Source organism: Mesoplodon bidens, assembly GCF_964165515.1.
Source record: "Mesoplodon bidens genome assembly, chromosome: Y".
NCBI classification, from domain to species: domain Eukaryota; kingdom Metazoa; phylum Chordata; class Mammalia; order Artiodactyla; family Ziphiidae; genus Mesoplodon; species Mesoplodon bidens.
This window is the reverse complement of record NC_138180.1, coordinates 44838208-44866124: the sequence shown is the minus strand read 5'-3', so window position 1 is coordinate 44866124 and position 27917 is coordinate 44838208. Positions and strand designations below refer to the sequence as shown.

At 36.8% G+C, this 27917-nt stretch overlaps 1 protein-coding gene across 6 annotated transcripts in view; it reads right to left on the bottom strand.

The window, feature by feature from the left end:
• LOC308609699 (gamma-taxilin-like) overlaps positions 1–27917 on the bottom strand; it is a 53431-nt gene that overhangs the window by 8403 nt on the left and 17111 nt on the right. For all 6 annotated transcript variants that reach the window (XM_081223411.1, XM_081223413.1, XM_081223412.1 and 3 more), the window contains 3 exons: positions 4478–4648; positions 2796–2990; positions 295–414 (listed from right to left, as the gene is read on the bottom strand). In XM_081223411.1, the coding sequence (XP_081079537.1) occupies positions 295–414; positions 2796–2990; positions 4478–4648 (486 nt within the window). The remainder of the gene's footprint in view (positions 1–294; positions 415–2795; positions 2991–4477; positions 4649–27917) is intronic.

The following is a 27917-nucleotide window of genomic DNA, read 5'->3' as shown; positions in this document are numbered from 1 at the left end:
CAACTGGCCCAAATCTTGAACCTGGTGATTCACTATCTAAAGATCAAGAAAACATTCTACATACAGAAAATCAAACACGCGCAGGTCTTTCCACTGAACTTGGTATGATAGTTCCAGTATATATTTTATATGAAAATTTCATCAGAAATACAAAACCAAATGTATTCTTACATTTCTCAATGTAGACAGTAAAAAAGCAAATCACATGCCCCAATATCTATGTAAAATAATGTTGAATGAGTTTAAGAGATTTAAGTGGCTTTGGTAACAATTTTGACACTGTAATTAACTTACCATCTCTCTTTCTCTTTGATGTTTGTCATCAGCTTCCTTTATGAGCTGTGTTGTTTGCTGAAGCTTGGCATCCACAAGTTGTTGTTGCAGTTCCTTGTGTTTGAACACTTTGTCAATATGCTAGAGGGAAAATAAAATTTTTTCCATCACTTAATGAAAAAGGGTACACACTGGTGAGGAAAGTATAACACAAGTTACAGTAACTTGCCTCCCTGTTGTTCCTACCAATACTATGATAGCTAATAACACTGGGTCTTTCTGTGCATATGCTTGAAGAAGAATCTATTTATATCACCTTGCAAACCACCCTACACCTACAAGAAATATCCTCTCTGACTACTTCCCCATGCTTTTTCCTTGCTGGAGGTGGGCTATTCCCATCAACAGTTTTGTATATCCTATTTCTGCTCTATATTGAAAATTAGGCTCAAACTATCAAGAAAAAGACTGAAAAGGAGCTCAAACTATTAAACCCATTCATCATACACAGGGCTCCTGGACATTTTTTTCTCCTCATTAAATTTTCCAGAATTTCATACTGTAGGTAGTAGTATGTAGTACCATGGCATAATGGTAGGAATAGCCTGGAGTCATATCCTGGCTTAGTGGAGGATCTTGGACAAATTCTCCCCATTGATGAATCTGTTTTCTTAACTAAAAAGGTTGACAAACACATCTACCTTTCAGAGTTATTGTACAAATCAATGTAATAGTTAAACTAAGGGGCTTGGTGCCTGACACATTAGTAAACACTTGGTAAGAGAAGATGTCATATTTCCAAACTAAATTGTTAAGTGGCACTCATGTACAATAAAGTAATCAGAACATCCATCTCGGAGAAACAGTAACTCTCTTAGTTAAATAACCCATGTAAGAGAAAGAAAGGCTAATTGATAAGACATAACCTAATTAGCTTTTGAGGACTGTACCAGATCTGTCTTGAATTGCAGACAGTTTGATCATTTACTTATATCCTTACCCAGAGGAAGACAAAATTCTGTAATATCTCAAAAAAGATTTAGAAGTAATATGACTTGTACATACATTTTCCAAATTCATTACATTAACAGCCAGGTAGACTGTCATTCTTAAAGACAACAAAACATAAAAGACTCCTTTAAGAAAGTGCTGACTCTATAAAATAAAAAAATAAAAAATAAATACAAAAAAAAAATTCACTGCATAGGCTTAAAAATTGTCTCTTCAATAAACAGAATCCAAGGAGAAAAAAGGGAGGGAAATCTATATATTACAAAGACTTGAGACATAACAACCAATCAATTGTATAAGCCTTATTTGGACCTGATTCAAACAATCTTATAAGGTGGGAGATGGAGAAATGTGAACAGTGATAAAGTATTTGATTAGTTATTGTGAAATTTTTAGGTATGAAAATGGTATTGCATTCTGCTTCAAAAAAGAGTCTTGCCATTTCAAGATATGCATTTAAATAGTGGAGTGAAATAATATATCATCTTGGATTTGCTTGAAAGTAGATAAAAATGTTATTAGGCATGAAACTGAGTAATTGCTGAAACTGATGAATTCTACTTTTAATTTTCAAATTATGGAAGTTAAAAACTTTTAAAAGAGAAGAATGGTTTGGAAAATGCTCAAAATCTTAAAAATGTTTTCAAACACTACATAAAACTATAAATTGAAATAATCTGAAATTTGAATTGAAAACTGTACAAATGCCACAATCTTTTTTTGTTGTTGTTGTAAAATACATATGAAGTTTTCCATTTTAACTGGAGATAATGTTTTTTAGTTAGCAATTTTTACCTGTTTGCATAAGGGTCAAAATATATAAAGGAATAATATTTTATAGCTTAAAGAACATTAAAGGCAGGGTATGCACCCTTTGGAAAACCCAAAGCCTCTTATCCTGCACATTTCATCTGTGAAAGTAACAAAACTTAAATGAGCAGGTTATCACCAATTGGCTTTTAATCTAGACACCACCCAACTTCCAGACTAGTTTGTAAAGTAACTGCAATGACCAGGTTCTGCAGCCACAGATCATTCCTGTAAACTTTTTACTTCATTAAGTGTACCAACAGGACTAGGTGATGGGCTATTTTCTTCTCCCAAATACAATATAGTAGGGGGAAAGCAATGGTACTGCATATTGTTCAGATTATTACAGAAGTCTGAGATATTCAGTATTTGGGTGCCAAATATCTATTTATTGTTAGATCAGATATGGGAAAAACAGTCTCTGTGCTAAAATCATATTCTTCCAGTACCACATGGGAAACAAGTACTACTTAACACGTCTCCTAGAAATTACTTTACATATCCAAATCCACTGACTCCTGGAACATCAAGTGATGATCCCAATTCAGTTCACATAGTGCCTAACCTTTTCCTAAGAAATTACTGACTTCCACTATAAATATGCATAAGTTCTAAAACTGTCCAGTGACAATAAAATTTTTAAGAAGTGGCACAAAGTTTTTGGAAATAACAAGATGTCTAAACACAGAAAACACTTTTACCTCCTCCCTCAATGCATACTGTTCAATGAGCTTCTTCAGTTTCTCTCCCAGTTCAATATTTTCCTGGTGAAGTTTGGCGTTGTGTACATCATGTTGTTCTAGTTGTGCCTGGATTTCATTCAAAGTAAATTGGAAATGTGCAGTTGCTTCTTTACGTCTTTCTTCTTCTTCTCTTGCCTGCTGCATATTTTCTTCCTTATTAACCAAAAACTTTTTGTTAATACTGTGAAACCATAGCGCAAATGCTGAAAAAAAGATGCTGCCGTTATGTGGGTTCATATAATGCTGCCCAAAGTGTTACTTCTGAACTAAAATTTCTTCTCCCTTCTGGTCTACAGCCAGAAAGCTCTCACTAAAAATCAAGCCAATTTTCCAAAGTAGACAGAGTAATCATAGAAACACAAACTGCCCTGCTATAAATAAAGTGTTATCTGACCATCTACATAATCACTATACTACAGTACAAGTGAGGAGCCTGTCCACACAGTGTGCTTCTTCCACATTATTTTCCCAAATATCCTCCTCACTGGTTAAGCAGAGCATCTTCTTAGATCAGCCTCAAGTGATATATGTCCCACCTAGCAGCTTACTTTCTGAGTCACACCTTCCATTCCCTAGAGGGCAAGGGACAAATGGAATCTTTATTTTAAAAAGCTTACTTTCAACTCTTTCAAATGTCAAAAGACCTTTACCTAAACAATTATTAGTTCAGTCAAAACTTTGACCTGTTGTAAGAAAAAAAATCTACTTTTACTATATCTAAATCCAAGGTTTCAAAAGCAAAGGGAAAAAAAATACCCACACACTAGATGATGATTATTTCTTGAGTGTCCTATATTCTAGGTCCTTGGGACTTTCAGAGATAGGGGTAATCAGCGATCAACATGCTTAATCAAAATCACACTCCAACTGTACCTCTTTATTGCTAAAGGCAGACATGTTCCCATTATAAGAGGTAGATTCTTTCTAGAGTCTACTCTTTGCCCTTCTTCCCCTACTGATACAAATTTTGATACCTGTTCCCTCTCCTTCACTTCCTTTACTACTTCCTTTATATCAGCTCAGGTTTGACTACTATTCTAAAGTATTTAGCAACTAAATAGTTGAAGATGCACTGAGTAGAAAGCAAACTATCCAATTAGCATCCATAGGAGAGCTCTGCCACATGCTTTTCCTTTAAACTCATTCTGACTCAAGTCTATACGTTTCTTCATTTCAGCCAAACCATTTCATTCCTTATCCAGGGAGAACATGGTAATCAACTACATTAATGGTCAGAAGACTATGCGGCAACCTTAAATTTCCTAAGCAGAAGGGTTATTGACATAAACATCAATACAATCTAGCTTCCCTGTGATCAAGTATGAGGTAAGGAGCTCTTCTTTGAATCTGAAACCAAATGTTGGACATAAAAAGTCTTTGATTTACAATAACATCACACACAGCATTAGCCCAAGCAAAATAAAAAGCAAGGTAGTTTGTCTCTGAGGACCCCCACAGACTGGTCTGCTCAGGAACATAATCTACCAGAGCAACTGTATCCAGGATTATCAACCAGCACCCATTAAGGTAACTAAGTCCCACTAAAGCAAATGATACAAGTATTTACTTCAAATACATACATGGTAATTATAAAATCAGCCTAAGTACCTCCTGTAAAACAGAAAAAGAAACCAACTAACCTTTAATGTCTTATTGTGACGCTGAAGTTCCCTGCAAAGAGACTCTAGTTTGCTTCTTGCCAAGATAGCCTTGCTGTGTTCACTCTGCAACTGAACTTTCTCTTTCACGATCTGGGCTTGCTTCTTCTGCAGAATCTTCACTTGCTTCTGAACGTTCCTGCTCTCCTCCAGCTAAAAGTAATAAGCACTTTCTTTAGGTTTAGAAAGTACAGTAAAAACTTTTGAATTAAAACTGGAAAAATAGCAATTATAGTCATGGAAATTTTTCTCCTACTCTTTTACTCAGATGTCATAAGTACACAAATCATTTAATGCAGGAAGAAAACCAGTTTCAATGTCTATTATTTTATTAAAAACTAAATCTCTTAAGAACACTTCTTATGAATCAACACCACCTAGTTTTATTTTTCTAAAAGAAAAATGTGAAAGACACTTTGTTGAAAAGGATAAGCAGCACTCAGGAGTCTTTGTGAGTAAAGAAGGCAATTTTAGAGTTAGAGCAAATTCTTCTGTTTTACGCTAACAGACATTTCAATAAAGCTTTCAAAACGAATAAACGTTCACCCAAATACTCCAAGTGCAAAAGTAACATATCCAAGAAACCTATCAAGTCTCCTTACAGGTAAAATATCTAAAGCTATTAAGAACAGCTTTATTGAAATTCCTGCAGGGAAAAAATAATCTTACTTTTGTATCTTACTATGGTCTATGAGCAGAGCACACTAATTTAAGTGTAGGTTAAATAGGTTTCATAGGTTCTATACAAATTATCTGTAACTAAACCTTTCCTCCCCCATGCAAAGTTCTCACATACCAGAGGATTAGTATAATCCCTATTGTGCCTATTGTAATTATACTCTTCAATGGTAACAATAATTTAAAAAAATACTGGTATTGTACCTCAGAAGCTGATATATTACACTAAATTGATTAGGTACTAATGTTGAAATAATAAACATTAATGATTAAAAAAACTGAATGAGAGGCCAGAAGATGGGCACAAATGCAATTAATTTTTTTGTTTGGTTATTTATTTATTGATTGATTGATTGACTGATTGGCTGCTTTGGATCTTTGTTGCTGTGTGTGGGCTTTCTCTAGTTGCACAAAGTGGGGGCTGTTCTTCTTTGCGGTGCACAGGCTTCTCATTGCAGTGGCTCCTCTTTGCTGCAGAGCACCAGCTCTAGGCACGTGAGCTTCAGTAGTTGTGGCTTGTGGGCCCTAGAGCGCAGGCTCAGTAGTTGTGGCACATGGGCTTAGTTGCTCCACAGCACATGGGATCTTCCCGGACCAGGGATCGAACTCATGTCCCCTGCTTTGGCAGGTGGATTCTTAACCACTGCGCCACCAGGGAAGTCCTTGCATTTAATTTATTTGATGTGGAGACACTGACAGAATGATGGTTTCTCTATAGAAATATACTGCAGAGAGGTAGAGAGAAGTTGAGGATTAATATTTAACAAAAAAGGTATCTCACTGTGGCACTTTTAGAATACTATAGTGACTGTGGAGAAACAGGTATTAAAATGATCTTCAGTGATGAAGATCCAGTTGCATTTTCAACTGCCTAGTTAAATTTTTGGATACCCAGAGTTGGCATCACACCAGGCAGATGGAATGAACAAAGGGGATAAGGAGTATTTCCAAAGAGAAATACTGATTATTATGAAGTATGAAACCAAGGGAAAAAAAAAAAAACAGACATGAAGACAGAAGGTGGTATGGGCAAAGACAAAGCAGAGAATGTAGAGGTGGCTACAGCAGTTACAGAAAACAACTGCATTGGGAATACTTCAACAGGTATGCTGCACCAATGGTTACAGTCTGAATAGAGTATCTTTTGACTTTTCACCTCTGGAGCAGAGGACAGCCAGGGAGGGCACAATGATGAGGTAGTCAGGAACAAGAAGCTGAAGTGACATCAGGGAAGATGGCACAGTGGACAGAGCCAGGAATCTGTCTCCACATCTAGAAAACAACTGCACTGACAGAAACTGATACAATTATTTTGGAACTCTGAGGTCTATTCAAAGGCTTGCAATTTCTAGAGAAATACTTGGTCAGTAAATTGTAATTAATTTTGATTCATTTAAACCAAAAGCAGCGTAGCAGCACTTATTCTTCCACTCCACAGCCCCATGGCAGGCGGCCATACTAAAATTCCTGGAGCGACTTACATGAGCCAGGGTAGGCAATAAAGACTCAGTCCTCCATATGTCAGGGATCTGTGTTCTGACTCTGGATTTATAAATACACCTGATCATAAAAGGGTAGACACAGAGGTGGGCCACCACTGTCGCACGTAGGGGACTGAAGGAAACAGGATCAATTTTATTATTTTCCCCTTCATTTATCCTTTTTTATCCCCCTTGAAGAGCCATTAAGCACTAGAACATGCAAAACCAACCCCATCTGGGGAAATTTAGAAAGTCACCATGCAAGTCTAGGATCAAAGATGACGTGAGAAGACCTTAGATTTGCATCACAGGCTGATTTCTAACAAAGAGACACTCTACAACAATAACAAAACAAAATTAAACAAAACAACAAACCTTGGTAAAGGGAGAGAATCTCATATCCAGAACTACCACACTGTAACATTCAAATGTCCAAAAAAATCATAAGGCATACAACAAAATAAAGTATGGCCCATTCAAAGGAAAAAGACAAATCAACCAAATTGCCCTGGAGAAACACCAGATGGTAGAATTATTAGACTTTAAAATAGCTGTAGTTAAAATGCCTAGAGTTAAAGAAAGATGCAGACAAAGTCAGGAAACAACGTATAAGTAAAATGGAAAAATCAATAAGGAGACAGAAACCACAGAAAGGAACCAAAAGAAAAAATCTGGAGTGAAGAGTACAGTAATTGAAACAAGAAATTCACTAGAGGGATTAAAAATCTGATTTGAGCAGGGAGAAGAAAGAATCAGTGAAATTGTACAATAGAAATTATCAACTCAGAGGAAATAGAAATAAAATAGGCTGAGGAACAATCTAGGAGCTGAGGTACCTGTGGGACACCATCAAGTGGACCAAAACATCCACTGTGGGAGACCAAGAAGAGAAAAGAGAGAGAGAAAGGGGCAGAAAGGTTACTTGAAAACTAATGACCAAAAATTTCCCAAATCTGATTCCAAGATATGAATACACAAGCCCACCAAACTCTAAGAATGATAAAGTCATCACACTCACAGAGACAGATAGTAATAAAACTGTCCAATGTCAATGACAGATCTTAAAGCAACAAGAGGAAAAACAACTCATCACATACAAAGGATCCTCATTAAGATGATCAGCAGATTTCTCAGCATGAATTTTAGAGGTCAGAAGTCAGCAGCTTTTTAAAATATATATAAACATGTTTTTTTTAATTAGAGTATAATTGCTTTACAATGTTGTGTTAGTGTCTGCTATACAATGAAGTGAATCAGCTATATGTATATCTATATCTCCTGCCTCTTGGACCTCCCTTCACCCCCACCCATGTCACCCATCTATGTCACCACAGAGCACCCAGCTGAGTTCCCTGCGCTATACAGCAGGTTCCCACTAGCTGTTTTACACGTGGTCGTGTACATATGTTAACCCTATTCTCCCAATTTGTCCCAAATTCCCCTTCCCCTCCCCCCTCCGTGTTTACATGTCCGTTCTCAACGTGTGTCTCTATTCCTGCCCTAGAAATAGATACATCTGTACCATTTTTCTAGATTCCACATACATGCATTAATATACGGTATTTGTTTTCCTCTTTCCAACTTACTTCACTCTGTATGACAGACTCTAGGTCCATCCACGTCCCTACAAATGACCCAATTCCATTCCTTTTTATGGCTAATACCCCATTTATATATGTGCCCATCTTCTTTATCCATTCCTCTGTTGATGAACATTTAGGTTACTTCCATGTCCTGGCTATTGTAAATTGTGCTGCAGTGAACATCAGGGTGTATGCATCCTTTCAAATTGTTTTCTCCATATATATGCCTAGGAGTGGGATTGCTGGGTCATAAGGTAGCTCTATAGTTAGTTTTTTAAAGAACCTCCATACTCTTCTCCACAGTGGCTGTACCAATTTACATTCCCAGCAACAGTGAAAAGAGGATTCCCTTTCTCCATACCCTCTCCAGCATTTATTGTTTGTAGAATATATGACGATGGCCATTCTGACTGATGTAAGGTGATGCCTCATTGTAGTTTTGATTTGCATTTCTCTAATAATTAGTGATGTTGTGCATCTTTTCTTGTGCCTCCTGGCCATCTGTATGTCTTCTTTGGAGAAATGTCTATTTAGGTCTTCCATCTACTTTTTTGATTGGGTTGTTTTTTTTTTTGATATTGAACTCCATGAGCTGTTTGTATATTTTAGAGATTAATCCTTTGTACGTTGCTTCGTTTGTAAATATTTTCTCCCATTCTGAGGGTTCTCTTTTCGTCTTCTTTCTTACTTCTTTTGCTGTGCAAAAGCTCTGAAGTTTAATTAGGTCCCATTTGTTTATTTTTGTTTGTATTTTCATTACTTTTAGAAGGTGGGCAATAAAGATCTTGCTGTGGTTTATGTCAAAGAGTGTTTTTCCTATAAGAGTTTTATAGTGTCCTGTCTTACATTTAGGTCTTTAATCCATTTTGAGTTTATTTTTGTGTACGGTGTTAGGGAGTGTTCTAATTTCATTCTTCTACATGTAGCTGTTCAGTTTTCCCAGCATCACTTACTGAACAGGCTGTCTTTTCTCCATTGAATATTCTGGCCTCCTTTGTCATAGATTAGGTGACCATACATGTGTGGGTTTATCTCTGGGCTTTCTATCCTGTACCATGGATGTATATTTCTGTTTTTCTGCCAGTACCATACTGACTTGATTACTGTAGCTTGTAATATCATCTGAAATCAGGGAGCCTGATTCCTCCAGCTCCATTTTTCTTTCTCAAGTTTGATTTTGCTATTTGAGGTCTTTTATGTTGCCATACAAATTGTGAAATTTTTTGTTCTAGTTCTGTGAAAAATGCCATTGGTAGTTTGAAAGGGATTGCACTGAATCTGTAGATTGCTTTGGGTAGTATAGTCATTTTCACAATGTTGATTCTTCCAAACCAAGAACATGGTATATCTCTCCATCTGTTTGTGTTGTCCTTGATTTCTTTCACCAGTGTCTTATAGTTTTGTGAGTACAGGTCTTTTACCTCCTTAGGTAGGTTTATTCCTAGATATTTTATTCTTTGTGTTGCAATGGTAAATGGGAATGTTTCTTTAACTTGAGATATCTGATTTTCTCTATTTAACTTTCTTTTGATATTCCAACTACCTGGTCTTTATTGCAAAAACTCCTATATATCCTCTCTGCTCCTTTACCTCTTTAGAGCAGTCTCTAAGAGCTATCCAAGAGGCTGCGTCCCGGGCTATAGTCCTCACTTTTGTCCACCAAATAAAATATAAATCTCAACTTTTAGGTAGTGCATTTTTTTGGTTGACATCTCCTATATGAGGTCACCCTTCAAAAACTGGGCAAAGTGGTTGATTTATCTAATGCACAGAAACCAACACAAAGAGTCAAAGAAAATAAACAGAGGAAATAATTCCAAATAGAAGAAAAATATAAAACTTTAAATATCTTACTGAAATAGAGATAATTAATTTACCTGATAAAAAGTTTAAAATAACGACCCTAGGGGCTTCCCTGGTGGCGCAGTGGTTGAGAGTCCGCCTGCTGATGCAGGGGACGCGGGTTCGTGCCCCGATCCGGGAAGATCCCACATGCCAAGGAGCAGCTGGGCCCGTCAGCCATGGCCGCTGAGCCTGCGCTCCGCAACGGGAGAGGCCACAACAGTGAGAAGCCCACGTACCGCAGAAAAAAAATAAATAAATAACGACCCTAAAGATGCTGCTCTCTGAGAGTTCAAAAACAGATCAACGAAGTGAGCATTTCAATAGAGACAGAATATACAAGAAAGTACCAAATAGAACCATGTAGCCAAAGAACACAATAACTAAACTGCAAAAATATAACAGGAATCAGCAGCACATTAGATGAGGCAGGAAAAGGGCCAGTGAACTCAAATACAGGGCACTGGAACTCACCCCGTCATAGCAGCAAAAAGAAAAAGAATAAAAACAAGTAAAGACAGATTATGGGACTTCTGGAACATCAAGCACACCAACATTCACATTATAGGGGTCCAGAAGAAGAAAGAAAGGGTCAAAAAGGCTCTTAAAGAAATAAAGCATGAAACTTCCTAAACCTGTGGAAGGAAACAAGATATCCAAATCCAGGAAGCCCAGGGAGTTATAAATAAGAGGGACCCAAAGACCCACACCAAGACACGATATAATTAAAAAGTTGAAAGTTAAATAAGAAGAGAGAATCAAGAACCTACAAGAGAAAAACAACTTCTTATGTAAAAGGGAAATTCCATAAAATTATCAACAGGTTTTTAGCTGAAACTTTGTAGGCAAGAAGAGAGAGACATGATATAATCAAAGTACTGAAAGAAAAAAACTAGCTACCAGGAATATTTAACCAGCAAAGTTGTCCCTCAGAACTGAAGGAGAGACAAAGAATTTTCCAGACAGGCAAAAGCTAAAGGAGTTTATCACCACTAGACTGACCTTTAAAGAAATGTTAAAGGGACTTCTTTAAGCTGAAATACAAGGGTACTAATTAGTAATAGGAAAATATATGAAAGTACAAATCTCACAACTAAAGGTAAATCTACAGTAAAATTCAAAAAAATCTAATGTAAAATTGGTGAATTAACCACTTATACAGCTAGTATAACAGTGAAAAAGAAGTACCAAAAATAGCTACAATTACAGTAATTTGTTATGAATACATAAGATAAAAGATGTAAATTTTGACATCAGAAAACAAAATGTGAGGGAAGGCTGAAATGTACAGTTTTAAAATGAGTTCAGGGCTTCCCTGGTGGCGCAGTGGTTGGGAGTCCGCCTGCCAATGCAGGGGACACGGGTTCGAGCCCTGGCCTGGGAAGATCCCACATGCTGTGGAGCGGCTGAGCCCGTGCGCCACAGCTACTGAGCCTGCGAGCCACAACTACTGAGGCCGGCACGCCTGGAGCCTGTGCTCCGCAGCAAGAGAAAGGCTGCTATTATGAGAGGCCCGCGCACCGCAATGAAGAGTAGCCCCCGCTCAGTGCAACTAGAGAGAGCCTGCGTGCAGCAACGAAGACCAAACGCAGCCAAAAATAAAAATAAATAAATTTAAAAAAAAAATGAGTTCAAATTTAGGTTGTTTTCAATATAGAATACTGTTACAAATATAATTTGTTTCATTTAAGCCATAGGGTGATCTTAAAGCAAACACCTATAGATCCACAAAAGATGAAACACACATCATTGCAGAAAATCATCAAATCACACAGAAACAAAGCAAAAAAATAAGTAGGGAACAGGGTAATTACAAAACAGAAAACATTTCACAAACTGGTACAAGTTCTATCTATCAAAAATTACTTTAACTGTAAACAACCTAAATTACCTCTAATCAAAAGAGGAAGAGCGGCTAAATGGATTAAAAAAAAAAAAAAAGACCCAACTACCTCATGCCCACAAGAGACTAATTTCACCTTTAATGACACATAGACTGAATATGAAGGGACGGAAAAAGATTTCCATGAAAATGGAAACCGAAAGAAAGCTGGGGCAGCTATACTTATATCAGACAAAACAGACTTTAAAGCAAACTGTGATAGGAGACAAGAGGGTTACCATATAATGATTAAGCAGTCAATCCAATAAGAAAATATAGTATATACAATACTTATGCACCCAAGTAAGTATACAAAGCAAACATTAAGAGACTTAAAGAGGTAAATAGATAGGAATAAAATAATAGCAGGAAATTTTAATACCCCACTTTTCATAAACAGATCATCCAGGAAGAAAATCAATGAGGAAACACTGGACTTAAACAAAACGTCAGATGAAAAAGCCTTAAAAGATATACCCAACATTCCAACCAAAAGCTGCAGAATACACGTTTTTCAAGTGCACTTGGAACATTCTCCAGGAGAGATCATATGATGGAGTGTAAAACAAGTCCTAGTAAATTTAAGAAGACTGATACTGTATGAAGCATCTTTTACAAACAGTATGTTACGAAGCTAAAAATCAATTATAAAAACAAACTAGAAAATTCTCCAACATGTGAAAACTGGACAACATGTACTGAACAACCAAAGGGTCAATGAAGCAATCAATAGATAAATAAAAAATATATTGAAACAAATGAAAATGGAAAAATACTCCAAAACTTATCGAGTGCAGGAAAAGCATTTCTAAGATGGACGTTCACAGTGATAAATGCCTACAGCAAGACACAAGGAAAAACTTAAATGAACAACCTAACTTTGTACCTAAAGGAACTAGAAGAAAATAAAGCCAAAAGGTAGGAAAAAGGAAATAACAAAGATCAGAATTGAAGTATGAGGAGACAAAACGATTACAGAAAATTCCAATAAAACTAAGAGTTTTTTTTCTTTAAAAATATAAAACAAAATTGACAAACCTTTAGCCTAACTCACCAAGAAAAAACCAGAACTCATATAAATAAAATTGGAAATGAAAGAGCAGGTATTACAACTAATGCCACAGAAATACAAAGGATCATGAGACTACTGTGAATAATTATACACCAATAATGAACAATCTAGAATAAATGGATAAATTCACAGGAGCATTCAACCCAAAAAGAGATTCACAAAGAAACAAAATCTGAACAGATCAACTACAAGTAAGGAGAATTAGTAATGAAAGAACACACAAAAAACAAAAATCCAGGATGATATGGCTTCACTGATGAATTCTACCAAATATTTGACGAATAAATACCAATCGTTTTCAATCTCTTCCAAAATCAGAAGAGGGAACACCTTCAAACTCATTTCATGAGGCTTGCATTACTCTAATACCAAAACCAGACAGGATATTATGAGAAAATTACAGGCCAATATCTCTATTGAACATAGATATAAAACTCAATAAAATATTGGCAAATTGAATTCAACAATATTAAAAGAATCTTACACCATTGATCAAATGGGATGTACTTCAGAGATGCAAGGATAATTTAGTATCTGCAAATTAATCAATGTGATATATCACCTTAACCAAATGAAGTATAAAAATCATAGCATCATGTCAATAGACAGAAAAAAAAGCAACTGACAAAAATTAACATCCTTTTGTAATTAAAAAAAAAAACACCTTCCCAACAAGTGGGTATTACAGGGAAAGTATGTCATTACAAGAAAGACAATATATGACAAGCCCACAGCTAAAATGTCCCTCAGTGGTGAAAAGCTTAAAGCTTTTCCTGTAAGATCAGGAACAACATAAAGATGCCCACTCTCACCACTTTCAATCAACATGGTAATGGGAGTCCCAGCTAGAGCAATTAGGAAAAAAAAAACCACATTGAAATTGGAAAAAGAAAAACTGTCAATATTTGCCAATGATATATAAATTCAGTAAAGTTGCAGAATACAAATTTGATATACAAAAATCAGCTTCTTGTCTACATACTACTAACAAACTAAGAGAGAAATGAGAAAGCAATCCCATTTACAAATTGATCCAAAAGATAAAATACCTAGGAATAAACTTAACCAAGGAGGTGAAAGACCTGCAGTGAAAACTATGAGACACTGATAAAATAAATTAAAGACATAAACAAATGGAAATATATTCCATGCACATGGACTGGAAGAATTAATATTGTTTAAAATGTCCATACTACCCAAAGCAATCTATGGATTCAATGCAATCTCTATCAAAATTCCAACGGCATTTTTCACAGAACTAGAACAATCTTAAAATATGTATAGAACAAAAGACTTGGAATAGCCAAAGCAATCTTGAGAAAGAATAACAAAGCTGAAGGCATCACAGGCTATATTACAAAGATACAGTAACCAATGCAGTTTGGTATTGTCATAAAGACAGACACACAGATCAATGGAACAGAATAGACAGCCCAGAAGTAGACCCTCACACCTATGATCAATTAATCTATAAAAAAGGGGGCAAGAATACACACTGGGGAATGGGGAGTCTCTTTAATAAATGGTGTTGAGAACACTGGACAGCCACATGCAAAAGAATGAAAGAGGACTCCTATCTTATATCATATATAAGAACTAGCTGCAAAGGTAAACATTAACAAAATGAAAATGCAATTTACTGAATGGGAGAAAGTATTTGCAATTATATATCTGATAAGGCGTTAATATCCAAATTCAACAATTCGATAGCACAAACAAACAAAAAAGACATTCAGCTAACCAACAGGTACATGAAAATCCTCAAAGTCACTAATTTTCAGGGAAATGCCAACAAAAACCACAATGAGATATCACCTCACACCTGGCTCAATGGCTATTATCAAGAAGACAAGAATAAGAAGTATTGGAGAGGATGTGGAGAAAAGGGAACTCTTGTATACTGTTGGTAGGAATGTAAACTGGTGCAGCCACTATGGAGAACAGTATGGAGGTTCCTCAAAAATTTAAAAATAAAACTACTACATGATCCAGAAATTCTACTTAGGAAAATTTTTCTTGAGGAACCAAAAATACTAACACATAACTGGATAGCCATGGCATAGAAAAAACCTAAATGTCCAAGGATGGATGAATCAAATTTTACAATGATATACACACATTCACTTATATGATATACATATATATATATGATATAGACAGCCAGAAGATGATATAGACACACACAGACAATGGCATATTATCCACCTACAAAAATGGAAAGAAATGCTGGCATTTGTGACAACATGAATGGAACCTGAGGGCATCATGCTAAGTGACATAAATCAGACAGAGAAAAACAAATACCATGTGATCTCACTCATATGTGGCATCTTTAAAACAACAACAACTCAGATACAGATAACAGATAGGTGGTTGGCAAGTGAGTCAGGGAGCCAAGAGGGGGCTGTAATTGATGAAGACAGTCAAAAGGTACAAACTTCCAGTTATAAGATAAATGACTGCAGGTGACCATAGTTAATAATACTGTATTTTATACTGGATAGTTGCTGAGGCAGTAGATCTAAAGTTCTCATCATAGGAAAAAAAATGTGTAACTATGTATGTTGATGGATGCTAACTAGACTTATTGTGGTGATCATTTTGCATTATATATTGATACATATATACAATCTAATCATTATGCTGTACATCTCAATGAAAAATATAAATACACATATATAAACATGACTGAACTGTATACTATCTATGAGATTCATTTTATATCTAAAACATAAACAGGTTGAGTATATGACAGAAAAAGATATTCCACATAAACAAAACCAAAAGAGGTGTGGAGGTAGCTATACCAATCAGAATATCGTTAAGATCCCAATACTACCCAAAGTGATCTACAGGTTCAATGGAATCCTATCAAAATACCAGTGATGTCTTTTGCAAAAGTAGAAAAATTCCTCCTCAAATCCTATGGAATCTCAAGGAATGCAGAACAGCCAAATAATAATGAAAAAGAACAAAGGTGAAGGTCTCATACTTGCTCATTTTAACACTTACTACAAAGTTACAGTGATCAAATAATGTGGTACTGGCATAAAGAAAAACAAGGGAATAGAGTTAACACGGAAATAAATTTTCAAATATGTGGTCAAATAACTGTCACAGGGTGCCATGACCACTCAACGGGGAAAGGACTATCTCTCAACCAAAGGTGCTGAAGAAACTGAACATCAACACTCGAAAAAGAATTTGACCCTTACCTAACACTACTACAATAATTAAATCAAAGTGGATCAATGACTTAAATGTAAGTCACAAAACTATAAAACTCTTAGAAGAAAAGTTAGGGGAAAAAACTTTGTAACATTGGATTTGACAATGATTCTTAAGTCTGACACCAAAAGCAAAGGCAACAAAAGAAAAAAACTAACAAATCTGAGTTTATCAAAATGTCATCAAAGGATACCATCAAATTAGTGAAAAGGCAACCTTCAGAAAAGCAGGAAATATCTGTAAATCATATAGGTGATATAAGATTAATACTCACAATATATAAACAGCTCCTAAAGCTCAAGAACAAAAAAAATATTTTTAATGGGCTAACGACTTGAACAGACATTTCTCTAAAGAAGACATACTCATGGCCAATACATCAAAAATACACAATGTCACTAATCATTAGGGAAATGCAAACAAAGTCACAAGGAGATAATCATATACCCATTAGGGTGACTATTACCAGAAAAACAGAAAACAAGTGTTAGCTATGATGTGGAGAAATCTTAATCCTCGTGCATTGCTAGTGGCATGCAGTCACCATAGTAAACACAGCATTACCATATAATCCAGCAATTCCACTTCTGTTCAGAATACACACAAAATAATTAAAACAGAGTACTTGAACAAATGTTGTACACCCATGTTCATGGCAGCACTATTCAAAGCAGCCAAAAGACATATAAACAATCCAAATGTCCATCAAAGGATAAATGTGATACAAACAAAATATGCCTAAATAGACATTTCATCAAGGAAGACATACAGATAGTCAAGAAGCACATGAAAAGATGCTCAACATCACTAATTATTAGAGAAATGCAAATGAAAACTACAATGAGGTATCCCCTCATGCCGGTCAGAATGGCCATTATCAAAAAATCTAGAAACAATAAATGCTGGAAAGGGTGTGGTGAAAAGGGAACCCTCCTACACTGCTGGTGAGAATGTAAATTGATAAAACCACTATGGAAAACAGTATGGAGGTTCCTTAAAAAACTAAAAATAGAACTATCACATGACCCAGCAATCCCAGTGCTGGGTATATACCCTGAGAAAACCATAATTCAAACAGAGACATGCACCACAATGTTCACTGCAGCACTATTTACAATAGCCAGGACATGGAACCAACCTAGATGTCCGTCGACAGATGAATGGATGAATAAGATGTGGCACATATATACAATGGAATATTACTCAGCCATAAAAAGAAATGAAATGGAGTTATCTATAGTGAGGTGGATGGACTAGAGTCTGTCATACAGAGTGAAGTAAGTCAGAAAGAGAAAAACAAACACCATATACTAACATATATATATGGAATGCTAAAAAAATGGTACTGATGAACATAGTTGCAAGGCAGGAATAAAAAAGGTAGACATAGAGAATGCACTTAATGACATGGGGTGGGAGGGGGAAGTGAGAGTAGCACTGACATATATACACGACCGAATGTAAAATAGTTCGTGGTGGGAAGCAGCAGCATAGCACAGGGAGATCGGCTTGGTGCTTTGCGATGACCCAGAGGGGTGGGATAGGGAGGGTGGGAGGGAGGCTCAAGAGAGAGGGGATATAGGGACACGTGTATGCATATGGCTGATTTGCTTTGCTGTGCAACAGAAACTAACACGGTATTGTGTTAGTTCATACTCCAATATAATTGGAGTTAAATTGTGTTAATTATACTCCAATAAAGATCTATTAAAAAAATAAGATTATCGCTGATCACACACACACACACACACACACACGTGGTATATATGTACAACGCAGTATTACTCAGATAGAAAGGAATGAAATTCTAATACATGCTAGGACAAGGATGAATCTTAAAGATATTACACTAAGTAAACTAAACAAGGCACAAAGGGACAAATACTGTATGATTCCACTTACATGGGATACCAAGACTAGTTAAAATCATAGAGATAGGAAGTAGAATGATGGCAATTAGTGGCTGAGGGAGAGGAGAATAAGGAGTTATTGTTTAATAGGTATAGAGTTTCGCTTGAGGATGATGAAAATTTCTGGAAAAAGACAGTAGTCAATGGTTGCACAACAATGTGAATGTTTTTAATACCACTGAACTGCATGCTTTAAAATGGTTAAGGTGATAAATATAATGTTATGGATATTTAACCACAATTCAAAAAATTCCTTGGGGGCATGGGGGGAACCCAGCAAGTGTTGGCAAGAATGTGGAGAAACTGAAGCCCTTGTGCACTGTAAGACTGTACAATGCAGTTCCTGTGAAGAAGAAAATTCCTGAAAAATTAAATAGCAATTAAAAACATTTTTTAAACAGTAATTTTATGTCATGTATATTTTACCACAATAGAAAAGAAAACAAAAGGCCAGGGCCAGAGTTTCATCTGGACTGTTCACAGTGAAGAAGCAGCATAATTACTGGGACCACAGTGGGGCAGTGCAAAAGCCTTCCGTGTAGAAGAAACGATCAGGAAAGTTGGTAAGTGACAGCAAAAAAAAGAAGAATAGCAGAACAGATAGATTTGTCTTAAATCTTAAGAAAATAGAGGACATACAAACAGGAAGGGCCCACTTACAAGCACTGAGATACATGCAGAAGAAAAGACCAAAATGGACTAAGGTCGTAAGGGGAGAACCAGCTTTCAATAAATACAAGCTTAAGTACTGCTCACAGAAGTGGCCATGAGTTTTGGAGTCTGCCATTTCAGAAGACCATGAAGTTTTTATTCTTTGTTTTCCCTGGGAGAAAGGCGGGGCAGGGGAGGACCTTTTCAGATACTTTCCATCTTCCAAGCCCTAATCCCCCTAGTCCTGGATACTATGGCTTTCACTGTGCTCAGAAGGCAAGGTTTATTCTGGCTTTCTTACAGAAGAACAAGGGGCGGGGCTTCCCTGGTGGCGCAGTGGTTGAGAATCTGCCTGCTAATTCAGGGGACACGGGTTCCAGCCCTGGTCTGGGAGGATCCCACATGCTGTGGAGCAACTAGGCCCGTGAGCCACAACTACTGAGCCTGTGCGTCTGGAGCCTGTGCTCCGCAACGACAGGCCACGGTAGTAAGAGGCCCGCGCATCGCGATGAAGAGTGGCCCCCACTTGCCACAATTAGAGAAAGCTCTCACAGAAACGAAGATGCAACACAGCAAAAATAAATAAATAAACTCCTACCCCCAACATCTTAAAAAAAAAAAAAAAAAAAGAACAAGGGGCAAGTCAGAGCCTACAAATCTGCTACAGTTTGGTATACAAACTAGGAGACCAAGGCCTAGAAATTTATTTCTCAAGAACAACTGGCACTGGAAGCTGTGATTATGCAGGAGTTAATAACAAATGCAGATAACCCACGAGCTCCACCACACTGGGGTAGTCCAAGAGAGATTCCAGGCAAATGCAGAAAGTATTCTGCAACATCTTAGACACACAACCAGTGTTTCCAACAGAGAAGGTACCTCAAAGACGGTTAGAGTCCCACAAGGGACTCATTGCTGCTTAAATGTCTGCCCCATAGGAAGAGGCACTGATAAAACTGTAAGATAAAGTGGCAACTCAAAGGCCTATCTCTGTTCTTTTTGTCCTATTTTGGCGGGAAGTAGGTAGAGAAGATTTCTGAAACATGGCTTTTGAGTTAAAGAAGTAAAATGATGTTCTCTTTGCTGTCATAAAAAATGCACAGCAACATTCCAAGGGGAAAAGGAAACTAGATAATCAATATGCATAGAAACACAACTAATCAATACATGAGAAAATATTAAAGTCAACAAAGTGCAAAGATATTTTCCATTTAATAAGCATTACTGAGGAATTTCTATACACTATAACCATACTTTTTCTGTATCTCCCCCACTTAAAAAATGTACAAACCAAGACTTTCTCTTCTTCAATAAAATGCCTCATGTCTCCTGTCCTTTTTCTATTGGGTTATTTGCCTTTCCTTACTTGTACATGCTATTCATATATTCATGATTCTAATCCTTTGTTAGGTATCTGCTGAAAATTTCTCTAAGGTGTCTTTAATGAGACAGGATTAATTTGAATAAAGCCACACTTTGCCATTATTTTCCCTTATAAGTGTGTTTGGTTTCTTAAAGAATTCCTTGGTTCAAAATTGAAAGGTACTTATGTACATTATTATCCCAAACAATTTAGTTTATTTAATTTTTCTTATATTTTTGATTTTTAAAATTGAGGTACAACTGACATAATATTATATTAGTTTCAGGTGTACAAAATAATGGTTTGATAGTTGTATACACTGCAGAAGGATCAACACAATGAGTATATTTAACATTTATCACCATATGTTGTTACAAAACTTTTCCTTTTTCTTTTGAGGACTTTTAAGATCTAGTCTCTTAGCAACTTCCAAATATGCAATACAGTATTATTAACTATAGCCATCAAGGAGTACCTTACATCCCCGTGACTTATTTTATAGCTGGAACTTTGTACTTTTTGACCCCCTTCACACATTTGCTCACCTCCTAACCCCCGCCTCTAGCAACCACTAATTTGTTCTCTGAACCTATGAGCTTGTGTGTGTTTAATTACATGTATCAGTGAGATTATATATTTGTCTGTCTTATTTCACTTAGCATAAAGCCCTCAATGTTCATCCATGCTGTCTATGCAAATGACAAGATTTAATTATTTTTTAGTGATAAAGACTGAATAATATTTCATTGTGTGTACATATATTGTATATATATATTTCCCAGATATATGTGTATACATTTCCCACATCTTTTTTTGTCCATACATCCACTGATGGACACTTTGGTTGTCCCAAACCTTGGCTATTATAAATGATGCTGCAAAGAATACTTAACTTCAAATTAGAGTTTTCATTTTCTTTGGATAAAAACCCAGAGGAGAAACTGGTGGATTATATGGCAAATCTATTTTTAATTTTTGGATACACCTCCATAATGTATTTACATTCCCACCAACAGTGCACACGATTCTCCTTTTCCCACACCCTTATCAACACTTATCTTGTATCTTCTTGATAGGCATACTAAGAATGTGAGATGATAGCTCATTATAGTTTTGATTTGCACTTCCTAATAATTTGTGATGTTGAGCAACTTTTCACGTACCTGTTGGCCATCTCTTTGTCTTTTTTGAGTTAAAAAAAAAAAGGTCTATTTAAATCTTCTATCCCATTTTTAACTAAATTGCTTGGTCTTTGCTATTCAGTTTTATGTGCATATATATATATATATATATATTTATCTACCTTTACGTATCCTGCATATTAACCCCTTAACAAATATATGATTTACAAATATTTTCTCCCATTCAGTAAGTTATATTTACAATTTTTTCATGATTTCCTTTGCTATGCAGAAACTGTCTAGTTGGACACAGTCCTACTTGTTTATTTTTGTTCTTGCTGCCTTTGCTGTGACATCAAATCCAAAAAATTACTGGGAAGACCAATGTTAAGGAGCTTACCACCCATGTTCCCTTTTAGAATTATAGTTTCAAGTCTTGGATTCTTTAATCCATTCTCAGTTAATTTTTGTGTATGGTCTAAGACAGAAGTACCCTTTTTTTTTTTTTTTTGCATGTGGTTGTCCAGGTTTCTCGAGACAATTCATGCAAGAGACTGTCCTTTTCCCATTGTATATTTTTGGCTCTTTTCTTATAAAATAATTTAGCCTTGTACGCATGAGTTTTTTGGGGGCTCTCTGTTCAGTTTCACTGATCTATGTGTCTGTTTTTATGACAATAACACACTGATTACTATAGCTTTGTAGTATAGTTTGAAATCAGGGAGCAAGATGCCTCCAGCTTGTTTTTCCTTTATAAGTTTGCTTTGATTATTCAGGGTCTTTTGTGGTTACATTAAAAAAAAAAACCTTAGTTTGTTCTATTTCTGTAAAAAAAATGCCATTGGTATTTTCATACCAATTTTTTTTTTTTTTTTTTTTTTTTGCGGTACATGGGCCTCTCACTGTTGTGGCCTCTCCCATCGCGGAGCACAGGCTCCGGATGCGCAGGCTCACGGGCCTAGCCGCTCCGCGGCATGTGGGATCTTCCTGGACCGGGTCACGAGCCCGTGTTCCCTGCATCGGCAGGCAGACTCTCAACCACTGCACCACCAGGGAAGCCCTCATACCAATTTTAATGAATCTGTAGACTGCTATGGGCAGTATGGACATTTTAGTAGTATTAATTCTTCCAATCCATGAGCATGAACTGTATTTATTTCCATTTAGGTGTGTCTTCTTCAGTTTCCTTCATCAATATCTTATAGTTTTCAGTGTACAGGTTTTTCACTTCCTAGATTAAATTTATTCCTAGGTATTTTATTTTTTTGATACAATTTTAAGTGGAACTGTTTTCTTAATAGCTCTTGCAGAGGAGAAACGCAGCTCATTTTTGTAAATTGGTTTATATCTAGGAACCTTACTGAATTGGTCCGTTAGTTCTAAGAGTTTTTTTGGTAGGGTCTTTAGGGGATTCTGTACACTATCATATAATGCCTCTTGCAAATAGTGACAGCTTTTACTTCGCTTTCTTGCCCAGTAGCTCTATGACTTGCAATACTGTGTTGAATAAAAGTGATGAGAATGAGCATCGTTGTCTTGTTCCTGTTTTAGAGGAAAAGCTTTCAATACGTCATCTTTCAGTATGTTAGTTGCAGAATTTTCATACATTGACTTTTTTTTATGAGGTACATTTTCTCTACACTTTGTTGAGAGTTTTCATCATAAATAGATGTTGAATTTTGTCACATGATTTGTCTCCATCTACTGAGGGGATGTTATGATTTTTATCCTTCGTTGTGTTAATGAAGTGTATCACTGATTGATATGAAAGGCTGAATAACCCATGCACCCCTGGAATAAATCCCACTTGACCATAGTGTATTATTCTTTTAATGTATTGTTAGATTCCGTTTGCTAATATTTTGTTAAAGATTTTTAAATCTATATTCATCATGGATACTGGAGTGTAATTTTCTTTTTCTTGTAGTATCCCTGTCAGGTTTGGTAACCAGGTGATGCTGGCATCATAAAAATAGTTAATAAGTGTTCTGTCCTTTTCAACTTTTTTGAAGAGTTTGAGAAAGAGGTATTAAGTATTAAATCTTCTTTGATTGTTTGGTAGAACTGACCAATGAAGCTGTTTGGTCCTGGACTTTTGTTTCCTGGGAGATCTTTGATTATTGATTCAATCTTTCTACTAGTTATTGGTATGTTCAGTTTTCTATTTCCTCATGATCCAGTCCTGCTTGCTGGTACGTTTCTAGGAATTTATCCATCTCCTCTACAATTTGCTAGTATATAACTGTTTACAGTAGTGTGGACTAAGAATGCCGCCAGCCATTGCACTAAACAAAGGATGTTGCGGCCATCAAGCCATCAAGCACTCCAATTGCCCCCAACTGTGCACCCTGAGGGGACTCAAGATAGCAGACAACAGGATAGTGACCCTACATAGCTAAGGTGTGTATCAAAGGAATGATTTCCGTCAGCCCAGACTCCTGCATCTCCCCATACAGAGAAAAGTGCTAAATTCATTCACTTGAGATGTCTGGTTTTCTTTAAATAACAGTAAGCTTCTGATGTTCCAACTACCTGGTTTTTGTTGCAAAAACTCCTATATATCCTGGCTCCTCCTTTACCTCTCTGGAGCAGTCCCCCAGAGCTATCTCAGGGTGTCTCCCAGGCTACAGTACTCAGAAAGTCTGCCAAATAAAACATAATTCTCAACTTTTAGGTTGTGCATTTTTGTTTTGACAGTACACTCTTACAATCTTTTTTATTTCTGTGGTGTCAGTTATAACGTCTCTTTTCTGATTTTATTTATTTAAGCCCTGTCCTTTTCTTGATGAGTCTAGCATTCAATTTACCTTTGAAAAGAAAAAAAAGCCTCTTAATTTCATTCATCTCTTCTATTGTCTTTTGAGTCTTTGTTACATTTATTTCCATCCCGATCTTTGTTATTTCTTTCCTTATGGTAACTTTGGGCTTCATTTATTCTTCTTTTTCTATTTTCTCAGTGTGTAAAGTTAGACTGTTTATGAAGTTAGGCATTTTATCACCAAAAACCTACCTCTTACAACTGCTTTTCCTACATTCCATAAATCTGTTATGTTGTATTCTCATTTTCTCGAGGTTGTTTTTCTTTAAATTTCTCTTTTGATTTCCTCATTGACCCATGGTTGGTTCACTACATGTTGTTTGATCTCACACATCTGTAAACTTTCCAGTTTTGTTTCAAAATTGATCTCTAGTTTTATACCTGATGCTCAATACACTGAAATCTTCCTTTATTTATTAAGAATTGTTTTGTGGCCTAAAACATTTCTTCTCCAGAATGTTCCACGTGCACTTCAGAAAAATGTGTGATTCTGCTGGATTTTTTTTGATGGAATGGTCTGTATGTATCTAATAAATCTATGTGATCCCACATGTTCTTTAAGGCTGATGTTTTCTTACTGATTTTCTGTCTGGATGATCTATATGGTTGATGTAAGTGGAGTATTAGAAGCCCCTACTATTACTGTATTGATGTCTATTTCTCCCATTAGGATTGTTAATATTTGCTTCATATATTTAGATGGTTCTATGCTGGGTGCATAGATGTTTACATATGTTATATCCTCTTATAGGACTGACCCCTTTATCATTATGTAATCCCCTTGTCTCTTATTACAGTCTTTGTTCATAAACTCTATTTTGCCTGATATTTATATATATACCTGCCACAGCTTTCTTCTGCTTCCCATTTCTATGGAATATCTTTGTCCACCCTTTCACTCTTAGTCTGTGCCTGTCCTGATGGCTGAAGTGAGTCTCTTGTAGGCTGTGTATAAATGTGTCGTTATTTTTTTCAGCCATTCAGTCACTCTACTACTTCTGAATGGAGAATTTAGTCCATTTGTACTTATTGCCATTTCAATTTTTTAAAATTGTTTTCTCATTCCACCATTCCTTTCTTGTTTTTTGCTCTCTTCCTTTTCACTTTGCAAATGGTATGCTTAGATTCCTTTGTCATTATTTTTTGTGTTATCTACCACAGGGTGTTGCTTTGTAGTTACCATGAGGTTTACATGTAACAACTTATACCATTGCATTTTAAGTTGGTAACAACTTACGGTTGAAAGCATTCTAAAGCTCTAAATTTTTATCTTCCCTCACACACTTTTTAAGTTTTTAATGTCATGTTTTACATCTTTTATTTTGTGTATCCCCTAATACCAATTATTATTGTTACATTAATTTTAACTACTTTTGACTTTTAACCTTCATACTAGCTTTACAAGACTAAATCCACTGTCTTTCCTATATAATTACCTTTACCAGTGACTTATATTTTCAAATATGTTCCTGTTAATTAGTGCCGTTTCTTTTCAGCTTAGAGAAGTCCCTTTAACATTTCTTATAAGACTGGTTTAGTGGTAGTGACCTCCTGTAGAATTGCTTATATGGAAAATTCTCTCTCCTTTACTTCTGAATGGTAACTTTACTGCATATTCTTTTTTTCTTTCAGCACTTTGATAATATTGTGCAACTCCTTTCTGGGTGGCAAAGTTTGTGCTGAAACATCTAATGATAATCTTCTGAGTATTGTCTTATGTGTAACAAGTTGCTTTTTCTCTTGCTGCCCTAAGTCTCTGTCTTTAACTTTTGACATTTTAATTATACTGTGTCTTGCTGTGGGTTCCTCTGAGTACATCTTATTTGGAACTTGGAGCTGGATGTGCTTCCTTCCACACGTTAAGGAACTTTTCAATCATTCTTTTTCACGTTAAGTGTTCTGCCTGTTTCTCTCTCTTCTCCTTCTGGGTCCCCTATAATATGCATATCAGTCCACCTAATGTTGTCTCACACATTCCTAAAGTTGCCTCCACTTTTTAAATTTTTTTCTCCTTTTGCTGCTCTGCTTGGGTGAATTCCACCGCCCTTGCTTTAAGTTCACTGATCCTTTCTTCTACTTCCTCTAGTCTGCTGTTGAACCCACTAGCGTATTTTTCAATGTTTTTCAATTTTTTAGTTCTGTGACTTCGATTGGTTACTTTCTTATATTTTCTATCTTTGTTGAACTTCTGTGTTCATGCATTCTTCTTCTAGCTCAGTGGGCATCTTTATGAGTATTACTTTGAACCCTGTATCAAGAAAATTACCTATCTCCATTTCATTATGTTTTTCTCCAAGGTTTTATTTTATTGTTCCACATACAGCATATTTCCCCTCTTCCTCATCTTGCTTGACTTTCTGTGTTTGCTTTTATACACTCCATGAAATAGTCACCTCTCCCAGTCTTGGAGAAGTGGCCTCACTTAGGAGATGAATTTTATCCTTCAACCTTGCAGCTCTTGCTTGTCTCTCAAATGTAGGTGATTGCTTATCCAAGCAGCTCATTTTATTTTTAATATCTCCCAGTTGTTGAGTGTGTTCCAGGACCTGTCAGTGTCCCAAAGAGGTCAGGGGAGACTTCAGCACCACCTAGGTTCAGGCTGATTGGAAGTCTGACCCTGAAAGGCAGCAGCTTTTAAAGAATGCAAATATGTACAGTCCATACAACTGTAAGCTAAGCTCTGCTGGCCACCAGACCAGGCCATCTGCAGGTGCCCCTTTGGTGACAGTTGTAAAATTCAGGCCTCCATAAGAATGGATAAGCACCTTCTTGGAGATTATAGTAAGCTGTAGTGAGGCAATGGGTGAGTGCAAAGATCTTATCCTTCAGCCTGTTTCCCTAGAGAGCAGGTCCATAGGCCTCTGGATGTGTGCAAAACCCAAAGACTGACCCTCACACCAACGTTCCTGGACAAGCAAACAGGCTTCTTCCACAGGAGGGGGTGTTTTCAGTGTGTTATCTGTGCAGTGCCCTGGGTGTGGTAGCCAGCTGTGTCTCTGACTCTTATGGGACACAGGTACACAAGCCTCCCTGGTCAACAGGCCAGGCATTCATTGGAGGGGGCGGGGGAGGAGGGGGATTCCACGGGCAGCAGCCACAAAAGCAGGGCACCAGACACGTGTTAAGAGCTCCGCTCCAAGAGTCTAGCACTCTGCATCAGAGGGGGAGCTCAAAGATAGCATCTGCTTTCCTAGGTCTCTGGAAGGCTTATAGTTAGCCCTCTGATGTATGTTTAATTTAGAAGCCTGCCTCTCAGTCCATAGCCATGAAAATAAGCTCATCAGCCTCTTTCACAGAAAGACCTAGCTCCCTGTTCCATTGCCTTCTGCTGTGCTCTGGGATGGTAGCTGTTTAAGAACTTTCCTCCATTGGTTACGGTCTTCTGGTACCCACTGACCACCACTGACACCCAGAACCAAGCAATGTAGAGGTGTTCCCTGGCAGCAGACACAAAACCTGAGGCACCAGATAAGGTCCTTTATGGCAGATAGAAGCAAGCTGAAGCAAAGCAGAGGGAGAGTGCAAAGATCCTGTCCTCCAGCCTCTGTTCCCTGTGAGCAACCCCACAGGCCTCTAGAAGTGTGCCGCACTAGAAGCTTTCCCCTCAAGCTAAAGCTCCTGGACAAGCAAACATTCCTCTTTCTCAGAAAGACTAAGGCTGGGTTTAAATCTGTTGTCTGTGCAGTGCCCTGCGAGTGGTAGGTTGCCAAGAACTCTCTTTCACTTGTTACAGTCCTGAGGGACCCAGGAACCCACGAGTGCTGGCCTGCAGGGCCAGGTGATCACAGGGCAT